The sequence below is a fragment of the Galeopterus variegatus genome, unplaced genomic scaffold (genome assembly GCF_000696425.1).
Source record: "Galeopterus variegatus unplaced genomic scaffold, G_variegatus-3.0.2 Scaffold1520, whole genome shotgun sequence".
Classification (NCBI taxonomy): Eukaryota; Metazoa; Chordata; class Mammalia; order Dermoptera; family Cynocephalidae; genus Galeopterus; species Galeopterus variegatus.
In genome coordinates, this window is record NW_007727631.1 from 347,147 (window position 1) to 370,617 (window position 23,471).

General features: G+C 39.1%; 2 protein-coding genes and 1 pseudogene across 2 annotated transcripts in view; 1 reads left to right on the forward strand and 2 right to left on the reverse strand.

The window, feature by feature from the left end:
- The window catches only part of EMC3 (ER membrane protein complex subunit 3), a 21,344-nt gene extending 17,717 nt beyond the window's left edge, over nucleotides 1-3,627 (reverse strand). Inside the window, exon 1 of the mRNA XM_008577494.1 lies at nucleotides 3,300-3,627. Within this exon, the coding sequence (XP_008575716.1) occupies nucleotides 3,300-3,454 (155 nt within the window). The 5' untranslated portion in view covers nucleotides 3,455-3,627. The remainder of the gene's footprint in view (nucleotides 1-3,299) is intronic.
- Nucleotides 3,628-3,695: 68 nt separating this feature from the next.
- Nucleotides 3,696-23,471, forward strand: part of FANCD2 (Fanconi anemia, complementation group D2) — a gene marked incomplete at its 3' end in the record, with an annotated part of 39,152 nt that continues 19,376 nt past the window's right edge. Inside the window, exons 1-14 of the mRNA XM_008577499.1 lie at nucleotides 3,696-3,739; nucleotides 5,566-5,662; nucleotides 8,376-8,516; nucleotides 9,437-9,504; nucleotides 9,683-9,786; nucleotides 10,174-10,234; nucleotides 11,188-11,240; nucleotides 14,207-14,285; nucleotides 16,658-16,782; nucleotides 19,080-19,167; nucleotides 20,188-20,292; nucleotides 20,703-20,803; nucleotides 21,153-21,261; nucleotides 21,498-21,533. Of these exons, the coding sequence (XP_008575721.1) occupies nucleotides 5,599-5,662; nucleotides 8,376-8,516; nucleotides 9,437-9,504; nucleotides 9,683-9,786; nucleotides 10,174-10,234; nucleotides 11,188-11,240; nucleotides 14,207-14,285; nucleotides 16,658-16,782; nucleotides 19,080-19,167; nucleotides 20,188-20,292; nucleotides 20,703-20,803; nucleotides 21,153-21,261; nucleotides 21,498-21,533 (1,134 nt within the window). The remainder of the gene's footprint in view (nucleotides 3,740-5,565; nucleotides 5,663-8,375; nucleotides 8,517-9,436; nucleotides 9,505-9,682; nucleotides 9,787-10,173; nucleotides 10,235-11,187; nucleotides 11,241-14,206; nucleotides 14,286-16,657; nucleotides 16,783-19,079; nucleotides 19,168-20,187; nucleotides 20,293-20,702; nucleotides 20,804-21,152; nucleotides 21,262-21,497; nucleotides 21,534-23,471) is intronic.
- On the reverse strand, nucleotides 6,773-7,342 carry LOC103594285 (annotated as a pseudogene).

Sequence of the window (23,471 nt, forward strand, 5' to 3'; positions counted from 1 at the left end):
AGGGGGGTTGGGTCCCTTGCCGGGCCCGGGGAAAAAAAAAAAAAAAAAAAAAAAAAAAAAAAAAAAAAAAGAGGTAAGAGATGCTAAGCATTGCTCAATGCTGGAGACAGTCAGTCGTGCAATGCAAAGAATTGTTCCATGTCCCACACTACTTTTGAATATCTCACCAGATTGTTTTTAATTATCTGAACCTCATACCTAATTCCTTTGGGGCGGGGGGCACAGTTTTTATATATACTAAATTACCAGGTACGCAAGCATTGAGTAAACATAGGGAAAACTGTACTTTGTTTTGTTTAGAACTTTATCGAGAGTAGTTCACCATTTAGGAAAATCACATCAAGACAGCACTGCCTTCTGTGATATTTAAGTAGCCAACACATCTGTGTCAGCCGACAATTGAACTCATCCCAATTATGGTGATTTTACAGCTAGGTGCATGCATCTGACTTTTGCATCACACATTCTAGGATGATTGTGCACAAGCACTTAAAAAACATAAGTTTTCTTATAAATTACTTTCATTTCTCTTGATTGTTAAAACTTGAGCATTATGTTGTATTTTGTTTTTTAAAAAAACATTCTTGTGTGTAGACAGCACCAACTGTGAACTCCATTTTGGGGTTAGAAAAGAGTGCTTTAGGGCTGGCCCGTGGCTCACGTTGGAAGAGTGTGGTGCTGATAACACCAAGGCCATGCGTTCGGATCCCTATATAGGGATGGCCGGTTAGCTCACTTGGGAGAGCGTGGTGCTGACAACACCAAGTCAAGGGTTAAGATCCCCTTACCAGCCATCTTTAAAAAAGAAAAGAAAAGAAAAGAGTGCTTTGTGTCTGATACCATTCAGAGCCATTGCCCTAAAATCCTATGGTGAACCAGGGGCAGAAAATTGTGGCAGAGAACTTGTGACAGCAGGAATCGTGGTTAAAAGGATTTAACCTGGGAGTGAGACCTATCTGGGTTCAAGTACAGGCACAATATTTTATTACTCTTGTTATTCTAGGAAGGCTACTTAACTTCTCCAGATTTCCTTTTCTTCAACTGTAAAAACTGGTTTAGGATTATCTATCTCAATGCTATTGTAGGGATAAGATGATAGTAATCTATAGGTATCAATAAATGCTGAATGTCTGAGTTCTCTCCACTTTCCTTCTATAGCCTTCCATTCTGTGGTAAACTGACTTATTAAGGTTAGCTCCAGGGAGTTGGCTCTGGGCAGTTCTGAAACAAATGCCATAGAGAAATAATAAAAGTGGCCACTGTGGTATAGTGGAAAGTGCCCCAGACTTGGGAACCAGAAGACTTGGCTTTAAGTCCTGAATGTCACCATGTGTGACCATAGAAACTCTTCAAGCCTCTGTGTCTATAAAATAGAACAGTAACTACTTCATAGAGTTGCTTTGAGTTTTAAATAAGTTCATGAATATAAGTGCTCAGCATGGTAGCTTGTAAGTGTTTAATAAATGTTGGCTTCTTTTTCTCAGCATAATTGGGAAGGACAACTGAAAATAATAAAGCAGTGCTTCCCAAACTTCAGTCATTCTCATCCCATGTTAGGATTTTTGTCTTATTCACCTAACACTTGTATTATTACATACTTAATATTTTTTATATTACTACTCTTTTTCTACCTATACATTTTTTTGTTTTGGTGGCTGGCCAGTACAGGGAACTGAACCCTTGACCATGGTATTACAAGGCCACACTCTAACCAACTGAGCTAATCTGGCCAGCCCCCTACATGTTTTTTTTTTTCCTTTTTGTCTTTTTTACTGACCAGCAACAGGATTGCAACCCTCGGTGTTGCGCCCGCACCACGCTCAGCCAGTGAGCGGGAACCGGTCTCCACATGGGATCCGAACCCTCGGCGGGAGTGCCGCCACGCTCCCAAGCGGCGCACTCTCCAGTGCGCCACCGGGCCGGCCCGCTCCCTACATGTTTTTAATTTAAAGAAATCTTTAAATTACCAGCAAATGGAAATCCATTAATACAGTAGTCTCCCTTACCCTTGGGGGATATGTTCCAAGACCCCCAGTGGATGTCCGAAACCTCAGATAGTATCAAACCCTAGCCAAGGAACCGCAAGGTCACCTTTTCACTTAAAGGAAGCACTCTGCAGCTTCTCTTTGGTATATCCAAATTGCCAGCATCACTACTTTGTGCTTTGGGACCATTACTAAGTAAAATAAGGCTTATTTGAACACAAGCACTGTGACATGAGTCGACCTGATAACTGAGACAGTGGGTGGCATAGAGAACATGGATACACTGGACAAACATGATAAAGGGATGATACACATTCTGGGCAGGAGGGAGCAGGATTGTGTGAGATCTCATCAAGTTACTCAAAATGGCACACAATTTAAAATATGAATTTCTGGAAGTTTCCATTTAATATTTTCAGCCCACGGTTGACCACAGGTAACCGAAACTGCAGAAAGTGAAAATGCACTTGCCACAAAAAGAAAGTAACTGTTAAATACAATAAAAATAAAACATTATTAAATTTTAGCTAGATATTGTCACCAGTAGAGAGCTCTGAGCCTGAGGCTTACTCTCTATGTTAAAATGAGATTAATAAGTCATAGGGAAGTGTTAATGACATAGTAGCACTCACCTAAGATGGTCTTTGAAAATAACTGGAACAACTGCAAATTGTTATTTACTTCACTATGGAGGGGACGCATGTCTAGACACCACCTAAAACCATCTCAAATTTCTGTCTCCGCAGATAAATATTGTAAGGAAGCATGTGAGGAAGAAGTTGTCTCCACTCCAGGAAGGGAAATGATTATTACAACTCCTCACATCTCTGAAGGTAGTTTTACAGTTTGTAAAGCGCTTTGTTACTTAGCATCTCAGCTGCCCATTACGGTAATTTGGTAGAACGGGGATTAGCACACTCACCTAACCGAAAGTTACAAAACCCAAAAGCAGTAACGCACCTGGCACTCGGCAGGCACTCTTCCCAACGAAAGGGTGCGACAGAATACTGTATAGATAAGCCCACCGAGGACTGGCAACTAGCCCGACAATATCAACAGCAACGTGTCTTTGAGTACTTAATACGTCCCAAACCCTGTGCTAAGAGCTTTTCAAACATCACCTAATTTAACCCCATGAGGCAGGTACTGTTATTCCCATTTTACAGATGACGAAAGTAAAACACGGAAGTAAAGGCCAAAGTCACCCAGCCAGTAAGGTCGAGATGCGAACCCAGGCAAACCGATATAACCCCTGCACTTCCTTGCCCAAGGTCACGGAGCAGTGAGGTCAGCCGGAGAGGAAAGGGCGCTGACCTGTCAGACACTTGTTCCTGGGTGAGTTTCTTGTCGCTCTGCAGCAGGATGGACACGTAGTGGCGGATCATGCCCACGAAGAAGGTGATGATAACAATGGGCAGGACCACCCAGAGGCGGATGTTAGAGTCGAGCAGTAGCTCTGGCCCCGCCATCTTCACCGAAAGGTGTTTCCCGCCCGAGGGTAGCCGGGTTTCTCTTCTTCGGGGCGCCGGGGCTCGTCTTCCAGTTCACCTCCGGACTTTCTCTCGCCCTTCAGTCTGACAGGTCCGGAACTCTGCTGCAGCTTCGGGCCTTCGCGCACTGTCTTCAGCTGGGCCGCCCGGACGCCCACTTCCGGCGCGGAGGCTGGACGTCACGTCAAGGCGCGCCTCGGTGACGTCAGAGCGGCGTCGAGCCTGGCGGGAAAGTCGAAAGTAAAAGGCGGTGACGGCTTCTCGGCGGTTGAGTGGAGCAGTGGTCGTGGTCTCTCGAGGCCCCACGCCCCCGCGGCCTGGTCTCTAGGCCCGGGACGAGCCTGGCCCTTACCTGTGGGGCTCCGCGCCCCGAACCTCGACTTGCTCATCTGCCCTATCGTGTGATAATCCCACCAGGTACTTTCCCTGCGCGTTAAAGTCACGAAATGAGAATGGCTTTTACCCCCAAACCCTTCCCGGATGACCTAGTCCAGGCAGTCGGCCTCATTTTATGTCTTTTAAGTTTCTCTGGAAGCGAGGCGGTATCGCAAGTTTTAGTGACGTATGCCCTAAGTCAGACGGTCCTGACTTGAGTTAGTTTTTCCATCTGCAAAATGGCTGATAATGGTTATACGTATTAAACGATAAATAAAAAGCAACGGATAAATAAAAAGCCTAGCACAGTGCTCGGTACGTTGTAAATGTTAACCATAAATAGAAGTCATTACTATAGTCAAGAGTAAGTGTAGGTGGTAAAGAGCACAGGTTCTGGAGCCAGATTGCTTGAGTTAGAATCCCAGCTCTAATACTGATTACGAGAATAATTATGATACCTAACTCAGAAAGTTTTGTGAAGAATAAATGAGTTACTAACTTTAAAGCACTTAAAATAGTTCTTGTTAACTATTAGTATTTTAACTGTCCTGCTAGCCATTCTCAGTCAGCGAATATTCTCAGAAATGTTCTATATGCCAGGTACTGTGCTGGGCACTAGGGACACTGAGATAAATGAGACCAGGGTTCCTTCCCTCAAAGAGCCCCACGGACTGGCCGGTTAGCTCACTCGGAAGAGCGTGGAGATGATAACACCAAGATCAAGGGTTCGGATCCCCGGACGGGCCAGACGCCGGAAACAAACAAACAAACAAAAAAAAACAAGAGCCCCACAGTCTAGTGTGATGTGGTAAGGTCTCCTAGATGTACTCTGTGGAGCAGGGAATCTGGAGTAGTAACCTCCCTTAGGGATCGGAGGACCACTTTTCAGAGAAGATGATATTTGACTGATATTTAAGGATAAGTAGGAATTTCCAGGCAAATAAGAGCACCTTTGTGCAAAGGCACTGAGACCAGGAAGGCCATGTGGTTCAGGCCCTCCCCTACCTCTGCAGTCTCATTTCTAACTCCACAAGCTCCTTCCTGTTTCAGTATGAGTTTTTGTCTGCCTGGATTACTCTTCTCATACCTCTTCTACTGGCTAACCCCTATTTCAACCCTCAAGTCCCTGATTAAAAATTGCTTCTCAGGGAGATTGTCCCTGAGAAATTGTCCCTGCTTTTCTTTACCACCCCTACCCCCAACTAGACTAAATTTCTTTGTAAGCCCTCAAAGCAATCTATACTTTTCTCTTTTACTGCACTTACACAGCTATAGTTAAGTACATTAAGAGTATTTGCTATTATATTGTAAACTTCCTGAGTACAGGGATCATGTCTTCAGGGAGTTTCCAATTGTAACTCCAGCGCTTGGCACAGTCCCTAACACATAGCACTGAATTAATGAGTTAAAGGACAGGTAGATTGGGGTTAGATGATGAAGGGTCATGAATCTCAGATGGAGAACTCTGGGTTTTATCCTTCAGCAACAGGGAAGTGGTCTGGCTAAAGAGGCAACTAGGTAACAAATCTTGCAAGCAAGGAAGTATTGGCCAGATATAGTAGTTGAAATTTGCTTAGCACCTGGATTTAGATAGCATTACTATAAAGACTAGAAACCCTCTGGTTTTGGATAGAGCTGTTTTCTTTGAGCCATAGCTTTGACATCTCAGAATTTAGTTTCTAGAGAGTAACTTCTGTTCTCTGATTTTGCTCTAGGAAGTAATTTAAGTGCAGAAGACTTTGGTCAAAATGGTTTCCAAAGGAAGATTGTCAAAGTCTAAGGATAAAAAGAATCTGACAGAAGATGCTTCAAGTAAGTGTCTAGCCATTGTTCCTTTATTTCTTGTAGGAAATGTGTGATGAGGCTCTTAAAGAGATGTAAAGTTCCTACTTTTCAAGTGCTGGGAGTCATCAAGGCATAATGGATAGAGCACACAGAATCTAGTATCAGGAGATTTGGGACTGAGTTTCTGCCTCTGATTCCACATATGACTCTGGGCATGCTCATAGCCTCTGAACTTCAGTCTCCACATCTATAAGAGGAATTACTATTATAGTTTTTATCTACTGTACATCATCTAGGTGCTGGGACACAAAGATATGACACAGTCCGAACCCTTTAAAAAACTTTATGGTACCACTTCCTCCCTTAAAAAGTTATGATCTAGATAAATGCTATGATAGTGCTATATAAAAGAAAGACATCATATCAAAGTAAGCACACCAGAGGCAATGAAACAGTGCTGACTCTGCCCATCTGAAAATGTGGTTGACAAAGGCGCTAATGGTTCTGAAGATAAGGAATTGATAGTCCTTTTTATTTATTGCACTTATTTACTCTCTTAAGGCAGTTCTAACTTGTCAGTTGAAGAGTTTTATTAGGTTATAGGAATTTAGGTTTGACTTTTGTTCACATACAGTGAATGTTGATGAAAATGCTTGTTGATGCTTCTTGAACAGCATTTAAGATGATTAAAATTTCAAGGCCCAAACCATGTGAATATCAATAGGCTTTATTTATTTATTTATTTTTTTGAAATTCTCATAATTTTAATAGTCGATAGCTTCTGGTTGGCTCTGGATGGTACAGTTAAACAACATACTTAAAGACCCCCACCCCCCAAAGCGTGTTCACAGACCCTCAGTAGTGTTTGCTTTCGTCCACACTCCACTGCCCGATCGGACTTCCATAGCCTCAGACCCCCTCTTGGGTCATGGAAATCTGCATCTTAGTGTAATGAGCTGAAAAAAACGCTTGGTACACACGTGATCTGTGTTATTTTTTAGAAATAACAAGTATTAAACCAAACACCTTCCCAGGCTCCACTGTCTCACAGAGCAAAAAATGTTACTGTGGCAATCTGAATACTCTGTTGTCTCCCGTGGGCTGCGTTGTTTTGCTTCTTTCCCTGCTCTACTGAAATCATACTGCGTAGAGTTCGTAAATCTTCTTTACACAGTACACCAGGGTGGCTAGTGCTATCATGTTGTGCAGTCTCTTTTTGCGCAGGTCGTCCTTTCGAACCAGCACCACGGGGGTAGAGGAGGTGAGTGTGTGCAGAGGCAGGCAGGACAGTTTATAGGCGTCGTACTCCACTTGGTACTTGCAGCAAGGGTCAAACTGCCAGGAAATTAGGTAGAGGGCACAGCAGGCCAGGCTCAGCACACCAGCGGGCAGGGAGATGTAGTGAGAATAATCTAAGGGCAGTGCCAAGGGGGTGAAGAGGCAGGCAGTGCCCGCCAGCACGGCCTTCTTGTGCAGGCAGTTGCCCACAGTGATTCAGCAAGCTGTCTCATCACCGATGCAGATTGGCTCGATCCCAATGTACTTGTGCTGTGCTTCCAAGGCCTGCTGCAGCTCGTACTCAAACTGGTCTTGGGCGTTCTCCCCATTGTAGATTTTGTGCATGATGTAGCAGTCTGTGGCCGACAAGCTCACCCTCTCTTGGGCACTGCTGCCCAGGCCAAGACACCTCCTTCCCCAAGCAGCCATCTTGGAGACACGCCACTCGCCAACGTCTGGCCAATAGGCTTGATTTAGAAAAGGAAATTCTGAGACTCAACAATGTTAGGGAATTGTAGAATATAGAGAAATTGGTAGAAATTTTTAAACTGAAGAGGAATAATTTAGGAAGTCACTAGAAGTAAATGTCATACTTTGGAAATACTGTTCTCCAAAAGATAAGAGACTTCTGAATTAAGGGACTTGGGTTCTTTTGGTCAGTCATGAGAAAATTGAATCTTTCGTCCTGGTTATGACTTAGTTTCTCTAAGGAAGATGGTGGTCTTTGTTTCATTCTGCTTAAGGCTTTATCAGAGAGAGGGAGAGGAATTTGAGAAGGAAAAAACAGTAGAATTGCATTATTAAGGGAGAGGAGTAGATAGATTTCATGCTTGGCTTCAAGTTCCTATTTGTTTTTGTTTGTTCATTTATTACATCTTATTACCTTTTGTGGGTTCAAAGTCATGGGATAAAACCAATCTGAGCTTGTACTCAGAGATGTGATGCAGGACGACCTGCCCCATTTTGTCTACCCTTTCATACAGATCATTGATTCTCAGGTTTAGTGTACATCAGGATTATTACCTGGAGAGCTTGTCAAAAATTCAGATTCCCAGATCCCATTCCCAAAATGTTGACTCCATAGTTCTGGGATGTGGCCTGGGAGTATGCATTTTAATAAGCTTCCCAGCGATTCCAAGGTAGTGGTTTGCAGACAACAGCTTGAGAGACACTAACTACTTCAGAATTTGGGTGGAAAACATTTTTATGGTTATTTTCAGATTTTGAATTCTTCAAGTGAAAATTCAATAGATGAAAATAATTCTATGTGTTGGTTGATTGATTTATTGATTTGGAAGCCACTATTACTGACCATTGTTAGAGATAGTTTATTTTACTACTGTATCAATTCTAGTATAATTCTTCAGGAACAAATAAATTTTCGTTTTAGGATTATTATCCCTGGGTTTACATTTTAATTTTTACTGTTTGTCACATTTTTGAAAATTTTGTCTATTTTCAGAAGCCAGGAAGCGACCACTTTCCAGAAAGACCAAGGAATCTCATGTTCCTAATGAAGCTGAAGAAAATGACAGTGTCTTTGTAAGGCTTCTTAAGACATCAGGAATTATTCTTAGAACTGGAGAAAGTCAGAATCAACTAGGTAATATTTTATTTTATTTTTTTAAAGATGACCAGTAAGGGGATCTTAACCCTTGACTTGGTGTTGTCAGCACCACGCTCAGCCAGTGAGCAAACCGGCCATCCCTATATGGGATCTGAACCCGGGGCCTTGGTGTTATCAGCACCGCACTCTCCCGAGTGAGCCATGGGCCGGCCTGGTAATATTTTAATTTAAATCTCTTCTCCGAGTTCAGTGAAAGGGCTCAGGACTGAATCATGGATTTTCTAACTAGAGAGGCAATGAAGTTTGGAAATGGGAGGACCATCCATTCTGAGACCAGGATGAAATTTCTTTTTAGTGAATATTATTATAGTTTTGGGTCCTGGTTAATGCGTGTTAAGTAAAGTACTTCTAATCTTTTTTTTAGAAAAAAATATTATATACTACTATCCCTTTGTGTTTCCTTATAAAAAAATAAAGTAATACCCAGAAAGCAATTATATCTGTGTCAGAATAATTTCAGAAGAAAATTTATAAAGCCATGTAAGGCTCTGCTTAGAGGGCACAGGGTACTCTATCCTGCTAAGGTTATGGCAGGCCTTCCTTAGAACACTTGGTGGCTATCCTCTATCAAAGCTAAGTCTGGGGCCGGCCCCGTGGCTCACTCGGGAGAGTGCGGTGCTTATAGCACCGAGGCCGCGGGATCAGATCCTATATAGGGATGGCCGGTGCGCTCACTGGCTGAGCATAGTGATGTGGATGACACCGAGCTAAGGGTTGCAGTCCCCTTGCCGGTCAAAAAAAAAAGAGGTAAGTCTGTTTTATTGTGGGTTTAGAAGATTTGGCTCTGAGATTAGGTTGAAAATATCTTTATTAGTTTGATCAGGCCTTTAGGGAAGGAAAACGATGGTAGGAGATGTTAAAGACTCTGGTGACCAGTTATTCTTCTTTCCTCATAGCTGTAGATCAAGTAGTTTTCCAAAAGAAGCTCTTTCAGACCCTGAGGAAACATCCTTCTTATCCCAAAGTATGTATTTTCTCCCTAGTATTTTTGCTTTTGCCAGCAGTACTCTGGAATTGGGAATTTAAAGACCCTGGCATAAATTTGAATGGGCTGGAATGATTTTTAGGTAACTGACAGCAAATGTTAAACTAAAAATCTTATTCTTCCCTTGTCTTTTTATTTTTTAAATCTCCTTATTAAGGTAATAGAAGAATTTATTAGTGGCCTGGAGTCTTACATTGAGGACCAAGACAGTTTCAGAAACTGCCTTTTGTCTTGTGAACGTCTGCAGGATGAGGAAGCCAGGTGTGGAGAGGAGGCATGAAATCTTGCTGAAATTCAGTCTGTTAAACTAACTGGATGCGGGGGAACGAGCAGGATGTAATTTTTTTGGAATTTCACTTTTGATTTATAGCTATCTTTTCTTCAGAGTTTTAACTTAGCCTTAAAATTATTAAGTTTATGGTTATGAGGCTAAGAACCAGTGTTTTCTATAATGTGACTCACCTGTGTTGATAAACTTTCAGCCCTCTGCCTCTCCCTTGCTAAAAGCCATCTTCTCATGTTCTGTATTTCTTATCTAACAGGATAGTTTCTCTTTAAAGGTTATTTATTTAACCAATTTTATGGGGAAGGGATAATAAAAACATTAACAAGGAAAACAAAATAGAAAGCAAAATCTCTGTTTTTCAGTATTAACACATCTTATTCTAAGAGCCTCATCAAACTGCTTCTGGGGATTGACATATTACAGGTGAGACTATGCCACTTTTTCTGTGAATATTTGATGGGTGTGATTTGTGGTGTATACCCAAGTATAAGTGGCTGGAGCACAGGGTAGAGGAGGGTTAACTGGAGAATTTGTATTTGCAGAAGCTTTGGGTTTGCAACAAGGCAATAGCCCTGTTGCTAAGACAAGTCTGGGAGGGTAATATCTGTGTCTTTAACAGTCTGATTAGCCCAGTACCTCTGGTAGTCCCAGTTATTCCCTCAGCATCTGACTCCTGCTCCTTAAAGCTTTATCTTTTGAGCCCTGAGCACCTTGTATTCTTTACCATATTCATATCTGCATCATCTCCCATTTAGCTTTTTAGTTGCTTATGTAACTTGATACTGCCCTTTTCCTCCTTCTCGCTCTTAATTTAGTGAGTAGACAATACATTGACATTTTAAACATCTCAAATTGTATAAATGTATACACAGTGAAAAGTCTCCCTTCCACCCAGTTCTCCATCTCTTCTCCCACCAGTTCCTCTTCTCTTCTCCCCTGCTATTAATCTTCCTACACTCTTAATCTCTTCCTTTTCATTGGAAATCTTGAATATAATTTAGTTAGCTTAAGTCTAAGAGCCCCCTCGTTCCTCTGAAGAGAAATCCTCTCTTCTTGTAAACCATTTGATAATCTTTCAAAGTCAGCATTTCATGGATTAACAGTTACCATATTTAATAATAATCCTGATCATCTGATTAATTTTTCCTTAATAATCATTTTACAGTTTTCCTGAAGACAAATTATTGATAAGTCTTTGTATTCCAACAATTTCTTTCAAAATATAGACAGTTATCCATGCGGATATTCTTATAACAGAACATCAGTTATACCAGTCTTTCCTCCAAGAGCTCTGGTTGGGGAGTATTCTGGCTAATTATACATTTCTGTTGTTTATTTTGAGACCATCTCCTAATTCCCTATTTCTTGTTTTGTAGCCTGCCATTATCAAAACCTTATTTGAAAAGTTGCCAGAATTTCTTTTTGAAAAGTAAGTGGAGTTATTCTGGAATGCTCAAAGTAGCCTGGTGTACTTAAGTTTTTCTCTGAAAAGGTTACTCTGAAAGATTATTGGTTTTTTATAAAGGTCATATTTATCAAAATGCCTGGTTCTTATGTGACTACAAAATTTTACTGGAGTGTCTTTCTTTGAAATTTCATTTTTTTAATGTGTCCACATAAAAATAAATAGGGCCAGCTGGTTAGCTCACTCAGTAGAGTGTGGTGCTAATAACAGCAAGGTCAAAGGTTCTAATGCCCATACCGACCAGCTGCCAAAATAAAATAATAGTAAAAATGAATAAATAATAATTCTTAAAAATTGTAAAGATTATTGTTAAAAGTAATTAATATTCCAAATGCTTGTATATTCATGGATTATCTCTAGAAGGATGCACAGTAAACTGGAAGCAGTAGTTGTCTTCAAAGAGGAGAGCCAATTGACTAGAGTCAGGTATTCTCTGAATACATACTGTTCTTTAACCTCTAGATTTTTTTTTTTTTAATTCTATGTCAGAAAAAAATGAACAAGGAAGAAATACAAATCATTAAAGTTTTTTTTTTATAAGTGCAATTTTGTTTTAGGAATCAAAGACACAAATTTAAAGCAATAAATGCATTTTTTCCACTCTAAAAGGCCTCTCGCTTGTTGAGTGTAATGAGTGGGTGTGCTCACACATTGCTGATGCGCATATTAGTTAGTTTAATCATTCTGAAGAGCAATCGATTCTATGTATCAAGACCTTAGATTTTGCTTACCTTTTAATCCTCAATGCCATGTCTCCTAATTTATCTTAAGGTAATAACTGTGAATGAAAACAAAGACATTACTGTTTAAAATAATAAAAAATTCTAAATGACTCACATGTTCAAGAATAGGAATATCAGGCTAGTCAGTTAGCCCAGTTAGAGTGCAGCCTTATAATACTAAGATCATGGGTTTGGATCCCCATACCAGCCAGCCACCGAAAAAAAAAAAAAAGAATAGGAACATCATGTGGAGATTAGATATTATGAAGAGGAATTTTTATTTTCAATTTTTTTTAAATTGAAACATAATTGTGCATATGTGGGGTACAGCGTTGAATAGCAATACTTAATACATGATATTCAAATCAGGATAAGTACTGTGTTTATCATTATACAATGTATTCATTTTTTGTGGCACTTTACCAATTTCTTGCTAGTCCCCCCCCTCCACCTCTGCCTTTCCCTCCTCTGTATGAAGAGGAATATTTAATAGCATACATTAATTGAGGGAAAAAGCCCAGGTTACAAATCAGTATTTACAGTTCAGTTCAGTATTTTGTTAAAAGAAGATACAGAGCCGGCCCGTGGCTAACTCGGGAGAGTGCGGTGCTGATAACACCAAGGCCATGGGTTCGGATCCTATATAGGGATGGCCGGTTCGCTCACTGGCTGAGCATGGTGCAGACCACACCAAGCCAAGGGTTAAGATCCCCTTACTGGTCATCTTATAATAAAAAAAGAAAAAGAAGATACTGTAAGACCGGCCTAAAAGCACAATTCTTACTTGATGGGAAGGCTCATCTCGCAAAGACCAGGAGGCACAGAGATCAAAAGCAAGAGGTTTTTATTTCCGGCATGCTGGAGGTCGCCCCATTTTCAGGACAGGAGCGGCCCCAAATTCACAATGAAAGCAGCTTTTATACAGTTTTTTTGAATGGATATTGTGATAGGATCATTTGTTGGTTATCTGTGGCGCTTTTAGATTTACAGGTGGGCATCAGTTGGTGCCTTTTGGATTTACAGGTGGGCTTTAACAGGCTGGCACCCCTTATCGCATTTTTCAATTGTTTACCTTCCCTGGGGTCTGGCTTGGTGGCCTTTGAACCAGCTATTTCCTGAAACCGGTGGGGGCTATTAATGTTTAGTGTGCTCGGGCCTGACCTTTGTTATAGCCCCTGATAAGCTGCGTTGCTTATGCATTGTTCAGTGTGCTCGGGCCTGACCCTTGTTCTGGCCCCTGAAAAAAGTGCTTTGTTTATGCACTGCTACAAAACTGCGTACATTAAGGTTATATTTTTCTACAATTTTACTACTTATATTCTATGCCCCCCTACGTTACAATTTATTTCCAACAATACATGCACACACACACACACAAATGTATATCTCGATAGTGTACATCTCTGGAAGGACAGGATTATAGTTATTTTTATTTTCTTTTCAATATGTGTTTTTTTAGGATTCTGTATATAATAATAATAGTAATCTTGAAGGTTTATTTTTGAAAATTTGTGTTTTAGTTAAATGGCTCATGCTAGATTCTCTGTGTCCTGGCTATGTCTTTCTTAGCAGTTTAGATTGACTGGAGTAAACAGGACCAAGAATGCTGTCAAGAAAAGGAGCTGGAGGTAGTCTAAAACTTTAGACATAGGAGGTTGGGAAGAAGGTGGAGACTATGATTTTGGGGGAAATAATAATAACTGAATCAATATTTCTTCACCCATAAATGGTTTTCAATACTTTCATGAACATAATCTAGTTTGACCTGCTGTGTTTCTATAGCAATATATGCTTGCCTTTTTTAGCACTTATCACATTGCTGTATTAATTTTTTACCTTTTAAAAATATTTGCCTTAATTAATTTTTTAAAGTTTGTTACCTTTATTCTCTTTAGAAAACTATTTATTTTTATTTTTTTGGCAAGTATGGGGATCTGAACCTTTGACCTTGGTGTTATAACAGAGCTAGACGGCCAGCCTGTAGCCACCATTAACAGTTTATCATGTCTTCTTGCAGATATCTTTCTTAATATATAGAAGCATATGTCTCCTGATTTTTTTGATATTACCTGTATGTTTAGTACAATGTCCAGTGCATAGTAAGTGTTCAGGAAATGTTAATTGAATAGCTGAAATATTTTGTGCAGTATTGATGCTTGCTGTTACATACAGAAAGGCTGAGTTCCTTGTCTTCTTGTAATATTTCAGCACGAACAGTGATGGAATCAACATGCCTCGCCTCATTATCAGTCAACTGAAATGGCTTGACAGAGTTGTGGATGGCAAGGTAGGCTTTGGGGCTTTATCTATCTCTTGAATTTAAAGAGTATGTTTTCCACACTTAACCAATCTTTTGGAATTTGTGGGTTCTTTCCTTTTTTCTCAACAGAAAAAAATTAATTTTTCCATTCATCTATTAGCCTTTTCCAGCTTTCATAATTTGAGAATCATGGATATTTCACTCTAAATTTCTTCAAAAGAGAAGTTTATCTAGTTACAATGATTAGAGAGCATATTAAATAAATTAAATCTTTGAAATGTATTAGTTTTTCAAAGTACAGAGATAACATAGAGTACTATGTTTATTTCTCAAAAGTGATGAGATGCCAAACCATCCTTCTTCACTGCAAATGTTTTAATTTGATTACATATTGAGGAATATTACAGAAAGTTTTTGGAATTATGTGATTTGGTATTAAGCACTTTGGTAAAGTTGAATGTTTTTTGAGTTTAGTGCTTGAGGCCTATTTCTTTTCAGGAATTCTTAAAATCATTAATTTTTGTCAGATATTTCAAGGCTAATCTTTATTTGGAAGAACATGAATTTTGGAGTCTCATCCAAGCTGGAATTTTGGGTCTGCTACTTAACTATGTATCCTTGAGCAACTTATATCCCCACATTTTAAAAATAGCAATTGTCACACTAACTCCATAGTTATGAAGATTAAATGAAATAAAGTGTAACACCTATAGATATTATATGAGGGGTCTTCAAAATGTTCATGGAAAATGCACATTATGAAAAAACTATGCATGGATTTCAAAAATTTTTTGCACTTAAATAAACTTATACTAACTTGTTATAATATATCTGAACAGGGTCTAATTTGAGGCACTAAAAAGGATAAGACATCACTTTTAAAAGGGCCCCTGTCAGAACAACAGAAATTCTGCCAAAATTGAAGCAAAAACAGTAAATAAACTTATACTAACTTGTTATAATATATCTGAACAGGGTCTAATTTGAGGCACTAAAAAGGATAAGATATCACTTTTAAAAGGGCCCCTGTCAGAACAACAGAAATTCTGCCAAAATTGAAGCAAAAACAAACATCAAATTTATGATGAAGCTTGGATGGAAGAATGGTGAAATCATTGATACTTTACTAAAAGTTTATGGTACAATGCCCCAAAGAAATCAGCAGTTTACAAACGGATATTTCATTTTAAGAAGGGACAAGATGATGGTGAAGATGAAGCGCAGGCCATCCATATCTGTTTGTGAGGAAAAATTAATCTTGTTTGTGCCCTAATTGAAGAGGACCAACGATTAATAGCAGAAACAATAGCCAACACCATAGACATCTCAGTTCAGCTTACACAATTCTAATTGAAAAATTAAAATCTAGCAGACTTTCCACTCAATGAGTGTCAAAACTGTTGTGCCCAGATCAGCTGCAGACAAGAGCAGAGTTTTCAGTGGAAATTTTAAACAAGCAGGATCAAGATCCTGAAGCATTTCTTCAAAGAATTGTATCAAGAGATGAACTATGACTTTACCAGTACAATTGTGAAGACAAAACACAATCAAAGCCATGCCTACCAGGAGGTGGAAGTGGTCCAGGAAGCAAAAGCAGAATGATCAAATACAAAGGTCATGGCAACAGTTTTTTGGGGTGTTCAGGCATTTTGCTTGTTGACTTTCTGGAGGGTCAAAGAATGATAACATCTACTTATGAGAGTGTTCTGAAAAAGTAAGCCAAGGCTCTAGCAGAAAAATGCCTGGGGAAGCTTCACCATAGAGTCCTTCTGTACCATAAAAACGTTCCTGCTCGTTCCTCTCATCCACCAAGGGCAATTTTGCAAGAATTTCCATGAGAAATCATTAGGCATCCACTTTACAGTCCTGAGTTGTCTCCTTCTGACTTTTTTTTCCCTAATCTTAAAAAATCCTTAAAAGGCACTCATTTTTCTTCAGTTAATAATGTAGAAAAGACTGCATTGACATGGTAGACATGGCTGGTATTATCCCTTACAAAAGTATCTGAACTTAATGGAGCTTACGTTGAAAAAGTTTATATTTTTTATTTTTATTTATTTTGGCAGCTGGCCACTAAAGGTGTCCGAACCCTTGGCTTGGTGTTATAACACCGTGCTCTAACCAACTGAGCTAACTAGCCAGCAATATTTTTAGCTTTTAATTCCATTTTTCTATGAATGTTTTGAAGTCCCCTCATACCATCCACTCTACATTTTTTTCTATATACCATATCTCGTATGAAATTTTCTGGGCCATTTGCCTCTGAATTTATGTTGTGAGCATGAGTCTATAGTTGTCATATTGTACACAAACTAATTTCAGCTCTCTATTTCACAAGGAGGTAGTCTTTCTCTATTCTGGGTAATGTGCTACAATTCTAATAGTGTCCTCCACTGCAGGACCTCTCCACCAAGATCATGCAGCTGATCAGTATTGCTCCAGTGTACTTGCAGCATGACTTCATCACCAGCCTACCTGAAATCCTGGGGGATTCTGAGCATGCTGATGTGGGGAAAGAACTCAGGTAGATAAGCATGCTGTTACCATCCTAAGCAAGGCTCCACTGTGGGAGCTTTATCACCGCAGTATGAAAGAATAGTAGTAATATGTTCCTTTTTATATAAAAAGAGGGTGATAATACCTTCCATGAGTAGGATATGGGATTTGACTTGTTTATTCTAATAATGGGTATTTATTTATTTATTCATTCATTCATTTATCCCCTATATAAAGATGACCGGTAAGGGGATCTTAACCCTTGACTTGGTGTTGTCAGCACCACACTCTCCCAAGTGAGCTAACCAGCCAGGCCTATATAGGGAACCAAACCCGTGGCCTAATAATGGGTATATATTTAAATTGATCCACCTACTTTATTTTAAGTGATATACCTGTTATGAACATGAAGTCTGGCTTACGATTAAGTATATAAATTTGGTGTATAGAGAACCTGAGCATGATCCCTTTTATTAGCATTGCCTCCAAAGGGTTCTCACTCCTGACTATACATCAAAATCATTTGTGGAGCTTATTAAACATCTACATTCTTTGGGTCCCTAGATGATTAATTCGAATGCACATGCCTGCATCAGGCTTATTGCTGAGATCCATTGCTTACTGCTACTCATGTGAAAAATAGTAATTGTTAGGGTGGTAATTAAGAAGAGAACTATATCTGTAGGTATAGTGTTTCTCTCTCAGTGCAACTTTTTGTGTGTCCTAGAAGTAGTTAAAATTTAGTTTGTAATACTTTCTTTTCTATAGTTGTCTGCTAAGCTATCTCTAAAAATGTCCAGTGACTAGTTGTCATATTGTACACAAACTAATTTCAGCTCTCTATTTCACAAGGAGGTAGTCTTTCTCTATTCTGGGTAATGTGCTACAATTCTAATAGTGTCCTCCACTGCAGGACCTCTCCACCAAGATCATGCAGCTGATCAGTATTGCTCCAGTGTACTTGCAGCATGACTTCATCACCAGCCTACCTGAAATCCTGGGGGATTCTGAGCATGCTGATGTGGGGAAAGAACTCAGGTAGATAAGCATGCTGTTACCATCCTAAGCAAGGCTCCACTGTGGGAGCTTTATCACCGCAGTATGAAAGAATAGTAGTAATATGTTCCTTTTTATATAAAAAGAGGGTGATAATACCTTCCATGAGTAGGATATGGGATTTGACTTGTTTATTCTAATAATGGGTATTTATTTATTTATTCATTCATTCATTTATCCCCTATATAAAGATGACCGGTAAGGGGATCTTAACCCTTGACTTGGTGTTGTCAGCACCACACTCTCCCAAGTGAGCTAACCAGCCAGGCCTATATAGGGAACCAAACCCGTGGCCTAATAATGGGTATATATTTAAATTGATCCACCTACTTTATTTTAAGTGATATACCTGTTATGAACATGAAGTCTGGCTTACGATTAAGTATATAAATTTGGTGTATAGAGAACCTGAGCATGATCCCTTTTATTAGCATTGCCTCCAAAGGGTTCTCACTCCTGACTATACATCAAAATCATTTGTGGAGCTTATTAAACATCTACATTCTTTGGGTCCCTAGATGATTAATTCGAATGCACATGCCTGCATCAGGCTTATTGCTGAGATCCATTGCTTACTGCTACTCATGTGAAAAATAGTAATTGTTAGGGTGGTAATTAAGAAGAGAACTATATCTGTAGGTATAGTGTTTCTCTCTCAGTGCAACTTTTTGTGTGTCCTAGAAGTAGTTAAAATTTAGTTTGTAATACTTTCTTTTCTATAGTTGTCTGCTAAGCTATCTCTAAAAATGTCCAGTGACTTCTTGCCTTTGTGCTCTTGGGCAGGATGCTTTCACTGGGTAAAGCACACCACCACCCACTTTGCCTGCCTGATGCCAGCTTGTCTTCTTGTATAGCCTTCTCTTAGACTCCATCACTGTCCTTCTCAATGCTGTGTGGCCCTGCAGCGCCCTGCACATAACATCTGTCATATTTATCACACTTCACTGTGACTGTTTTGGGTTTTCTTTTTCCTTTTGTAAGGAAGAACATGTACCAAAGTCAATGGTAGTAACATCTGGATAGTGGGGATGGTGAAGGAGGGCTTCTCATTTCTACTTTATTAGTTGTTTGAATTTTTATAATGAATGTACTTTTTTGTAATTCAAACAATTTTTAATGCAACATACTATAAACAGTATTTTGATGAGAACTAAATATATCCTCTCTTTCCATACTCTGATGAGTGATTTTCTCAAGTCATTATTTGCCCAGCCCTGTTTAAGCCTTTTTTGACTTTTAAACGTCTTTTCTCTTTTTCCCCATTCACAGTGACCTACTGATGGAGAATACTTCACTTACTGTCCCAATCCTGGATGTCCTTTCTAGCCTCCGACTTGACTCAAACCTGCTGTCTAAGGTAGGAAAGGCTCTGCTTTCCAGAAACAGAGCCAGTTTCTGACCTTCTGGTCATTGCCTTGGGAGAAATAATGTGTAATAAAAATTTTATTTTGAAACCATAGAGAATGATATTTGGTCTCTTTTTTTTTTCCCTTTTTGATGAGTTTCTGATGAGTTTCGATGAGATGTTATTCTGTGATAGATTTGCTGGTCTGTTTGTAAGCAATAAGTAGAAATTTTCTATATTGCCTTAAATATTTTCTGCTTTCCATAATAACAATTTTTTATGCCTTCCTGTAGCCAGTTAAGAATTCAGGCTCTCTAGGCCGGCCCGTGGCTCACTCGGTAGAGTGCGGTGCTGATAACACCAAGGCCACGGGTTCGGATCCTATATAGGGATGGCCGGTTTGCTCACTGGCTGAGCCTGGTGCTGACAACACCAAGCCAAGGGTTGAGATCCCCTTACCGGTCATACTTTAAAAAAAATAAAATAAAATAAAATAAACCAGAAGAGAAAGGTCCAAAATCTAAAATGATGATTAGAGAGAGGACAGTGGTATTCCCAGTGCTTTAAAACTATAAGATATCACAACTCAAGGAAAAAAAAAAAATGACACTCTAAAAAACATCCCAACCAAAATCAACCAAACAAAAACATCCTGAAAACTCAAAAATACATATATATGATGCTCTTTAAAACTACAGGATAAAAAGAGAGGTTCTGGGCACCCTTGCTGAGAAGCAGATAAATCCCGCTGGCCTTTGTACATATATGACAAGGGCAGACAAATCTGCTGCAACTTCCAGCAGTTCCAGGAATGCCTGAAAACAAGGCCCTCAGCCTTTTTAAAGAAACTGTGGCGTTAACAATTGAAAGTTTGTAATTTGAGAAAAAATAAAAGGAGGTGGATTTCTTCCAAAATTACAAGTGGTAAAACTTAGTGAGAGACTTTATTTTTCTAATCTTACCTAAAAAGTCAGTACTAGGTTGAGGTAGTGACATGAAAATACTTAAGCATTTTGTGCTTTTTATTTTTAGGTCCGCCAGTTGGTGATGGGTAAGCTGTCGTCTGTCAAATTAAATGATTTACCTGTAATAATCAAGTTCATTCTTCATTCTATAACAGCTACAGATGCACTTGAGGTATGCTATTATTTCTCACCAAACCTAGTTAAAAGTATTTCAGGAAAAATTATTTAATAGGTCCCAATTGCTCTTCTCTGTCCCCAGACTAACTAATAATGCTGATTAATGCTGATAGTATTCAGGGAAGGGAATGGAGCTACTAGTCAGATTGATTATTCTATATAAGCTGCTGCAGTTTATATTTGCTATTTCTGTGTAGTACCTCAAGGAATTCTGGAATTTTGGGCGTGACATACTACGTTTGTGTTAGTAATTCTCATCAACTCTGTTTCTAAATGCCTTGTCCAACCTTTAAATTTTTTTCTTCCTCCATCCTTTAGGAGGTTGTTGTGGTTCTTTTGAGAGAATGGACTATGCCTATCCCCTATGAATGAGCAGAACACATAGTTAAAATTTACTTTCTGCAGGTAATTTCTGAGCTTCGAGAGAGATTGGATGTGGAGCATTTTATTTTGCCATCACGGTTTCTTGCTTCCCAAAGCACGTTGAAAAGTAAAGGCCGAGCAAGGTATAGAGCTCCTCGACAATTACTGCCCCTTTTCTCACAAAGATAAGGAAAGTTATTTAATATTTATCCTGAAAACAGAACAGTTAGAACTTAATACTTACAACTGCAAATAATGGTAGTAATATATTTACATATAATACTACATAGTTTTTCACATCATATATGTGTGTGTATATATTTTTCCTTAGCTATTCAGATTAATCCCAGATAGACTACAGTACAAGTTTATTAGTGGTTTTATACATGAGGCTGTTACCTGCTCCAGGGCATGTGGCTAGTAAGAATTAACCAGGTCTTATAAGTTTCTCTCTGGTAATTACAATAACTTTTCTCCCTCTGCTCCTTTTAGTTCTTCAGGACATCAAGAAAGCAGTGATCAGGACTGTATTACTCTCCTCTTTGATATAATAAAGTCAGCTGTTAGATATGAGAAAACCATTTCAGAAGCCTGGATTAAGGTGAGTGAGATCTTTGGAGCTTTGAGCATCAAGAAGGAAATGGGTGGCAATCAGTGACAGAAGTGTGAGTAAGGTAGGTTGAAATAAAAGCCCAAAAAGTCATTTAAGTGGAAATGATAGATGATGGTTGCCAGATGGGCAGATTGGCTTTCAAATAAGAGAACTGGGCATATCGGATAAGGTAAAATGTGTTTCAGTGATGTGTCATAATATTTTTGTGACCCTTGTTTTTCCAGGCGATTGAAAGCACTGCCTCGGTGTCTGAACTCAAGGTAATGTTCATGTACTATGAATTGTAAGTTTGCAGGCTTAAAAGTAGTGACATTGGCTGGCTTGCCCTCCTGCTTTCTTTCTCTTCCTCCTTCCACTCTCCTTTTGCACCATCTGTAGTTGCTGTAATAAACATCAGCTGTGTGGGGAAGATAATCTGAGGGGGTGACCTGCTAGAAGGTCTGCCCTACTCATTAATTCTGTTAATTAAAAAAGCTTACAGTATCCATAAGGGGAAATATTAGCACTCTAAATAAGCGCCGAGTTTCAGTCAGAGAAGCCAAGTCCTCACTGATGAGATGAAGAATATAGCCACCTGGGTCATGAGTTGTCCCTGTATCTGATTGCCTTTCCTTCTACTTTCGGATGTCAAGATAATGGCATTCCTTGTTTTACTTTATTTTGCACATGTAGACCTGAGCAGGGTGCATCAAACAGTCCATCCACTCAAGGCAATGGTACTGGGTCTGTGTCTCTTAATTCTAGGAATATCTTCTTGTGTTAGGAAGCCAGATGATTGAGTTTCTTATGTACTGATTGGTTTCCTTTAAAAATTTTTCTTTAGTTGGAATCTGTTTTGTGGGATTTTTGGTAGTTGGGTCAGACAATTGTTGAATTAATATCTTTAAAAATTTTTTAAGGGCCAGCCCATGGCTCACTTAGGAGAGCATGGTGCTGATACCACCAAGGCCATGGGTTTGGATCCCTATATAGGGATGGCTGGTTGGCTCACTTGGGAGAGCATGGTGTTTACAACACCAAGTCAAGGGTTAAGATCCCCTTACCGGTCATCTTTAAAAAAAAAAAAAAAATTTTTTTTTTTTTTTTTTTAAGTTTTACAATCACGTTTAATGGAAGACTATCTTAAAAGTTTTTATGATATTGAATAAAAAAATGAAAAAATATCAATAATTTTTTGTGGGGGGAAAAAAATCAAAATACCATAACACAACTTTTTATTTTTGCATAAAAGTAAATTGGCCACCTTGGCTGCCTGCATACCTACTTTTACAGATTTGTAATCATTGTATAAATATAATTTTGTATTCTGATTTTTCTCTCTTGACATTTTTTTCTCTTGTCATAAATAGTTTGCGTGCTTCTGCGTTGTCTTCATTGTCATTTTTAATGGCTGTATTCTTTTCTGTTCTAATGATTCTAAATTTTGATGTCTAAAGATACCATCTCTTCAGTGAAGACACGTCCCAAGTAATTTTTTTTGTCTTACTTGTCTTTTTAACTTTTTCTTTTAAAACATAGATAATACAAGCTAATTGAGGAGAAAAATCCACAAAGAATCTACAAATGTAGAAAATAAAGTTACCCTTCACTCTCTGTCTCATTCCTCGGAGATAATCATCCTTCCAGATTTTTTCTATTCATATACAAACTTACACATGAATGCAAGTGCAGGCATACTTACTCTTATACATACGCATATATATGTACGTTGGCATATTGTTTTACAAAAGTAGAATCTTATTGTGATTATTATTTTGAAGGTTGCCCTTTTTTTTCACTTTACTATATGTCAGGAATGTCTTTCTCTGTCAAAAAATAGTCTAGTTCATTCTTTTTGATGGCTATATAATATTCCAAAAATGACTCTATTATAATTTATTTAACCTTTCCCATATTGATGGGCATTTACATCCTTTCCAACTTTTCATATAGTGATTTTCCTAATAATAATTTAAAATATATACTGTGCTTGGTAAGTGATTTCAAGGTTTCTTTTTCAATAAATATGAAGATGTTCAAAGTTATTTCTGTAGTAATATCACTTTCACTGGGCCGGCCCGGTGGCGCACTGCTACAGTGCGCCGCTTGGGAGTGCGGCGGCGCTCCCGCCGAGGGTTCGGATCCCACATACAGACCGGCTGCTCACTGGCTGAGCGAGGTGTGGGCGCAACACCGAGGGTTGCGATCCCATTGCCGGT